Source organism: Anguilla anguilla, chromosome 7 (genome assembly GCF_013347855.1).
Source record: "Anguilla anguilla isolate fAngAng1 chromosome 7, fAngAng1.pri, whole genome shotgun sequence".
NCBI lineage: Eukaryota > Metazoa > Chordata > Actinopteri > Anguilliformes > Anguillidae > Anguilla > Anguilla anguilla.
In genome coordinates this window covers 5,775,224-5,782,445 of record NC_049207.1, presented here as the reverse complement: position 1 = coordinate 5,782,445, position 7,222 = coordinate 5,775,224, and the positions used below count along the sequence as shown (strand labels likewise).

General features: G+C 49.8%; 1 protein-coding gene across 2 annotated transcripts in view; it reads left to right on the top strand.

Moving 5' to 3' along the window:
- Positions 1-6,923, top strand: part of kcnd2 (potassium voltage-gated channel, Shal-related subfamily, member 2) — a 144,282-nt gene extending 137,359 nt beyond the window's left edge. For both annotated transcript variants that reach the window (XM_035426026.1, XM_035426027.1), the window contains 2 exons: positions 1,847-2,085; positions 4,100-6,923. In XM_035426026.1, coding sequence (XP_035281917.1) covers positions 1,847-2,085; positions 4,100-4,277 — 417 coding nt within the window. In that variant the 3' untranslated portion in view covers positions 4,278-6,923. The remainder of the gene's footprint in view (positions 1-1,846; positions 2,086-4,099) is intronic.
- The last annotated feature ends 299 nt before the right edge of the window (positions 6,924-7,222 follow it).

Below are 7,222 nucleotides of genomic sequence, written 5' to 3'. Positions count from 1 at the left end.
GTGGCTCACAGACAGAGTGTAATCAGAACTGGGGTAGTGAGTCAGTGGCTCACAGACAGAGTGTAATCAGAACTGGGGCAGTGAGTCAGTGGCTGACAGACAGAGTGTAATCAGAACTGGGGCAGTGAGTCAGTGGCTCACAGACAGAGTGTAATCAGAACTGGGGCAGTGAGTCAGTGGCTCACAGACAGAGTGTAATCAGAACTGGGGCAGTGAGTCAGTGGCTCACAGACAGAGTGTAATCCGAACTGGGGTAGTGAGTCAGTGGCTCACAGACAGAGTGTAATCAGAACTGGGGTAGTGAGTCAGTGGCTCACAGACAGAGTGTAATCCGAACTGGGGTAGTGAGTCAGTGGCTCACAGACAGAGTGTAATCAGAACTGGGGCAGTGAGTCAGTGGCTCACAGACAGAGTGTAATCAGAACTGGGGTAGTGAGTCAGTGGCTCACAGACAGAGTGTAATCAGAACTGGGGTAGTGAGTCAGTGGCTCACAGACAGAGTGTAATCGGAACTGGGGCAGTGAGTCAGTGGCTCACAGACAGAGTGTAATCAGAACTGGGGCAGTGAGTCAGTGGCTCACAGACAGAGTGTAATCAGAACTGGGGCAGTGAGTCAGTGGCTCACAGACAGAGTGTAATCAGAACTGCGGTAGTGAGTCAGTGGCTCACAGACAGAGTGTAATCAGAACTGGGGCAGTGAGTCAGTGGCTCACAGACAGAGTGTAATCAGAACTGGGGCAGTGAGTCAGTGGCTCACAGACAGAGTGTAATCAGAACTGGGGCAGTGAGTCAGTGGCTCACAGACAGAGTGTAATCAGAACTGGGGCAGTGAGTTAGTGGCTCACAGACAGAGTGTAATCAGAACTGGGGCAGTGAGTCAGTGGCTCACAGACAGAGTGTAATCAGAACTGGGGCAGTGAGTTAGTGGCTCACAGACAGAGTGTAATCAGAACTGGGGCAGTGAGTCAGTGGCTCACAGACAGAGTGTAATCAGAACTGGGGCAGTGAGTCAGTGGCTCACAGACACTACGCGGCGCTCTGTAAACGCCGTTGAGGCAGGCCGGGGTTATCATCTCCCGCCCGGGCGCACGCTTCGCGCCCCTCTCTGGCGGTTTGCATTATTCAGCGCCGAGCTCGGCGTGATCGATGCCGTCTCAAACGGCGCGGACCCGAGCGCGTGCGGCGCCGCTCGTTCTCTCGCGCGGCGCCGCGGCTCGGCGGGACCGTTATCGCTAACGAGGAAAGAGGAGGAGGGGAGCAATTAATTACAATAATGGCCCGTTCGTCTCGGTGACAAAGGGGAGTGGCAGCACGGGCCTGCTCTGTTTCTGCTACGCTGTGTTCGCCGCCGTCTACACCGGGGTTATCGCCCTTTAAATGAGCGTGCTGCAGTGTTTACCCAGCCACACCTGCAAAGTGTATTCTCCACAACTCCGGCAACTCAGGCCTTTTTCTTTATTTGCTTGGCACCTTTTCCAGGTGGGGGTACACCCAGTGTATATTTTTTACCTAAATGAATGTGGTTAAAAATGAATAAATAAATGGCAATGTAAAATTTATAACCAACATTTAATATGCCCACAGGGAGCATAGCAGTAATGCTGTATCATAAGTTTGAACTCCATCTCTCTCTGTCTCTCTCTCTTCCCTTTCCTCCCTCCCTCTCTCTCTCTCTACCCCTCCCTCCCTCCCTCTCTCTCTCTACCCCTCCCTCCCTCCCTCACTCTCTCTCTCTCTCTCCCTCCCTCTCCTTCCCTCTCTCTCTCTCCCTCCATCTCTCTCTCTCTCTGTGTAAGACGGAAGTAATGCTACCTTGCTCTCCCCCCCCCCCCCCCCCCTCTCGCAGAACCACGAGTTTGTGGATGAGAAGACGTACGAGGCGAGCTTCATGGAGGTGTCGCTGGCGAACCAGCTGGGCTCCCGCTCCTCCTCCCTGGGCTCCTCCCAGCGCGGCCTCTCCTCCTGCTGCTCCCGCCGGAACAGGAAGAGGAGCCTGCACCTGCCCAACTCCACCGCCTCCGGTCGCCATGGCAGCGTGCAGGAGCTCAGCACCATCCAGATCCAAGAGAGGCCGCTGTCCAACAGGTACTGCCCCACTCGCGTTGTGCGCTGGGGGCATGCGGGGGGTAACCACACCTCCCCACCATGGGACATAGGTTGGTGGTGGGGGGGGGGGGGGGCACCCTCCTCTCCGATATTATCATGTTTCAAAAAACCAAAGAAATTTTCCAGTTGGGTGTCCCCCACAATGTTGAAGATGAGATCTACGTCCTTGCTCTCCCCTGTGCCACACTGGCCCTTTATCCACTAACGTTACCTTTCCATTCAGTTTAGGCTAGCCATCCTGACACTAGCTTGACACTGGGAAACACAGGCCCTACTATAGCTGGCGCGAACTACAATGGAAAACATTGGCTGTACTGTAACTCTACAGCTTAAAAACAGGCTGTGCTGTATCTCTCCAGTGTAAAAGCTGACTGTAGTGTAGTTCTACAGTGTAAAACACTGACTGTGTTGTAGCTCCACAGTGTAAAACGCTGACTGTGTTGTAGCTCCACAGTGTAAAACGCTGACTGTGTTGTAGCTCCACAGTGTAAAACGCTGACTGTGTTGTAGCTTTACAGTGTAAAACGCTGACTGTGTTGTAGCTCTACAGTGTAAAACGCTGACTGTGTTGTAGCTCTGCAGTGTAAAACGCTGACTGTGTTGTAGCTCTGCAGTGTAAAACGCTGACTGTGTTGTAGCTCTACAGTGTAAAATCCTGGCTCTAGCTCCGCAGTGGAAAAGTCTGGCTCTGCCGTCGCTCTGCATTGGAACACTGGCTCCAGCGGTAATGTGAGAAACACTGGCTGTAGTCAATAAACATCTGTTTAGCCAACACTCACCTAGAAGCCACCTCAGCCGAGCGAGAGCGGAGTTCATTCCTCACTCGCGGAGGCTCTCTGGTGCGGCAGCCATTTTGCACCCCGGTGAGCCAGACGGCGCAGCAGTCATTCATGGGAAATTTTTCTTTTCTGGCTGGCCGTGGTTCACGAGGGGTAAACAGCCCGCCCGCGCCGAACGGAAAAAGAAAACCAACACAAGTCCCCCCCCCCCCCCCCAAAACCCCCCCCCCCCCCCCCCCCCCCTTTTCTCTCGGTGGCTAAGCTGCTAAGGAAGGAAGGACAGTTTGTCTGTTAGGCCCCAGCTGTGGTCAGCGCTGCTGGTGCTGAGAGTGTCAGACTGAGGTAGGGGGTGGGGGAGTGGGGGGTGGGGGGTGGGGGGGAGTTAGATCACACTGAGTCTCTGTTTACAGCAGGCCAGCTGACCCCTCTGTGCCCCCCCCACGCTCGGGCAGACAGCTGTTTCTATAAGCCCCCGCTTAAGTTTGGCAGGTGCGGTCATCCATCTTGACCGCTGTTTTGCCGCCCCCCCCCCCCCCGCCCCCCAGGGACTTGGTTAGCCACAGTCAGCCTGGCCTCTCTTTAACACCTGGAGGTGCAGCCCGGCCGTCTCGCGACCCGCTGCAGATTCCGGCAGATTCGGTCGTCTCTGCCGGCCAGCGCTCGGCACCCTGGCGATGCGGTTGCCCCTCCGGGCCCGCCTGGTTCCCGCCAGGCCGAGCCAGCCAGCCCCCCCCTCGCTGGAGAGGAGCCGGAGCTCTCAGCCGGGTGGAATTTGCGGCTGGACAACGTCCGACGGGGAATGCCAAAAACGATGAGAGCGCGCGGGGTTGTGTAGCGTTGCCATGGCATCCGATGGCGCAGGGATTGGCCAGCTGTGGGAGGCTCTGTGTGGTCTGAAGGAAGGGTTTCTGAATTAGACTGCAGAAGGCCCAGCGGTGTACGTAAATGTAATTATTTCAGTTCTCTCTCACTCTCCTCTCTTTCTCTAACTGGTACTCTCTCCCTCTCTCTCTTTCTCTTCTGTCTCTCTCCCCCCCTCTCTCTCTCCCTCTCCCTGTCTCTCTCTTTCACTCTCTCTCCCACTCTCTCTCTCTCTCCCCCACTCTCTCCCTCTCTCCACACTCTCTCTCTCTCCCCCCACTCTCTCCCTCTCTCCACTCTCTCTCTCTCTCTCCCCCCACTCTCTCCCTCTTTCTCTCTCTCTCCTCGGCCAGCCGGTCCTGCCTGAACGCCAAACTGGACGAGACCATGCCGCTGAACTGTGACCAGCCCTACATCACGGCGGCCATCATCACCATGCCGACGCCGCCGGTGACCACGCCCGAGGGCGACGGGTCGGCCAGCTCGTCCGACTACTCGCAGGCCAACATCGTCCGGGTGTCCGCCCTCTAGACTCCGCCCGTCCTCGCCACGGTGTTGTGCCTCAGAAGTGACGGGACGGGAGGGAGAGACTCAGCAGCCCCCCCTACTGGAGAGTCGCGGCCATTGCAAGACCCGGGGAGCTAGAGCGGGACCTGTTTTGTATTCCAGCGCTGCAGTGTGCTGGTTTTTAGTGTAACACTGACATTGGGGATACCCTGTCCAGGAAGGGGCGCTGTTCCGCTGGCAGCCTCCGGGCTTAAAGCTTCAGATCCTACACTCTCACAGGAAAAATCATTTTTAACTATTGTGTGTCTTTAAATATGTTGTCTTCAGAATTGGAGAGGCAAGGAAGGGGGGAAGCCATTTTTTTTTTTAAAGACAGCATTTAATCACATGCTTTGGATAAGAGGATGTTATGTTGTATCGTTAATTGCAAACTGATGTAACAAGAAAGACTTTTGATACTAATATGTGAAGAGGCACATACTGTACATGTGTGAGTGTGCGTGTGCCTGCGTGTGTAAGTGAAGCATCATGCATGACCTTAATGCAGTTCCTGGATTTGTGACTGTGTGGTTCTCCCCCCGCCCCTTTCCCCTTTCCTGAAACTACACCCCCCAGCACCACGCGCAATAAGGCTCTTTTCAGTCCATCTCTGTGTTTCACAGAGGGCAGAATCACCTGCTTACTTCTCTTACTTGCTCCGCTGAGTTACGCGGTGCACAGAGTATGTTGATTGGCCATCATGAATACCGTCGATGGCATTCCCTGATATCCCGTCTCTCCGGGCCTGTCTCTAAGCTCCTTTGCCGTGTTTACATGCTCAGTAATGCATAAACTGTGTTTCTTGGTTGTTGAAGACATTTTATAGCCGCGGTGAGTCGTACTCACGCATTTAAATCGCGAAAGAAGAAAATGCCGATGTTCTTTGTCGTTGTTTTTTGTTGGTCATTTGTGTCTATGATTACAGCATTCCTTACTGCGCTTCGAAAGCAATGAATTAAGGAAGATACAGAAAATCCTTTAAATGAGGGGTGAGATTGGATGAGATTGGACACTCCTGCTTTATCTTACTTACATGTCATGCTTTAAAGAGGCTTAAGATAATGGCCAAACCGCAACTGATCTTTCTGTTTCTACTGCAGTTGCAGTTTTGCTATTGAATGGACTATAAAGCTGGCTATCTGAAGCAAACGAGGAAGACACAGTTGTGAACCTTGAGGAAAATGCTACTTGATTATGAAGTATTGTATTATTCTTCCTTTTTCTCCAACATAGCCAGAAAAAAAACGTATCGCGTAGCCTACAGTGTAAAGCAACGACAACAAAATTGCAGTGGTGGAAATACTGATGCAAAGTTTAATTTAATTTCCTTGTGTAGAGCAGCTGAGCTGAACGGAGTTTCCAGTAATCAAGATAAGCCGGCCGCGTGCACAATACTGGCAATACGGCCCCTGTTTAATGAAGCGTCCGACCATTACGCTATTAGACCTACATCATCCCCGCGCGTGGAATGGAACGGAACGGAATGCAACGTCACACTTCACCGTTCGTGATCGCGAGTAAATCGCGTCAATGCGAAATGGGTTTTTAAACCGAGGACGGAAAATACTGACCTTATGCTGTCATTGCTCTTTTTCTGTTGCCTTGTGCAATTGCAAATTGAACAATGAGTTTTTCTCAACGTTTTTTTCCCCACAGTAGGTTACCGTACTGTTCATCCTTGGAACGCCTTCCCCTCGATCGCGCTCTGCTCAGAAACGGCGGTATGATTTCCAAAATTGCCAGACTTGTGTGAATTATGCAACAAGGTTTTTTTGTACAGATTTTCATTTTATTGAGAGAAAAAATAGAGAAACGCGGAATATTTTTTAAAAACAAATGGTCATGTACAGCTCATTAAATCTTACTCCATTTTTGGGTGGAAAAAAAAATATGTATAAAAATAAAAATCGCCGACTGTGTTTAGTGACCAAGTGCTGTAAATTGTTCTTCTGTGTAGTAAATATTTATCCCAGTCATTTTGATCATTTCAAATGCCGTTTCTGTTCTTTTATTTTAGTTAGTAATCAGGTACTCATTATCCTATCAATTCTATATCCTCCCAAGGCCCAGTAATGTATTTTTGTCCCCTGCAAGGGATATGAGTCTTTGGTCTTAATCTCAAGAACCATACATTCTAGGCTACTATGCTGAAACCTGCACTACGAGGGACGTTCGATAACAATAATCTAATATTTTTTGAAAATATTTTCACTGCAACATGTTTTTTGTCATCCAAGACACTTGTATTATGTCATAAAAATGAAAATCCTTTTTAAAAATTCGGGCAGGTCTCAGGAGGATATTCTTTTTTTGTTTGTTTTTTAACCGTTAGATCAAAAAGATGCATGCGGTCATCGACGAGTTTGGTCTTGTTGTACCGGAGAAGAGTCTGAGTTCTGTTCTCGATTTGTTTGTCAAAACTGAAGAGGCTTTTAGAAAAGTGTATTTAATGTACAAGAGACTGTGTATATTCAAGAAAAGACTACTTTCAATTTGTTACGGCTTGTGCTGTGGACAAAATATAAAAAAATATTTACGAACTAGAAACAGAAAACACATTGTTCTGTCCAGTGTGGTCTATGAATAAACGAGAAAGTCACTGTTCTATTAAAATACTAGGGGAAAAAATTAGATGGACATTGTCTTGTTTTTAATCGTAGAGAAGATGTTAGTCCCAAGACATACACTCTGCCAGTCATTAATGTTTCTTTTTTGCACTATTTACACCGTTATCAATACCTGAGAACATGAAATTGTTTGGTGGAATAGAACAACATTGGTATCAATGTGAGGGGAAACATCAGACTATAATTTCCCCACATTTTTCCCACCAAAGTTAGCGTATTAAAATATATGTTAGTGTAAGTTAAAATAATAACTGTACCTATGACTCATCATTTAAAACCACGTGTTTTGCCTGCATGTCCGAG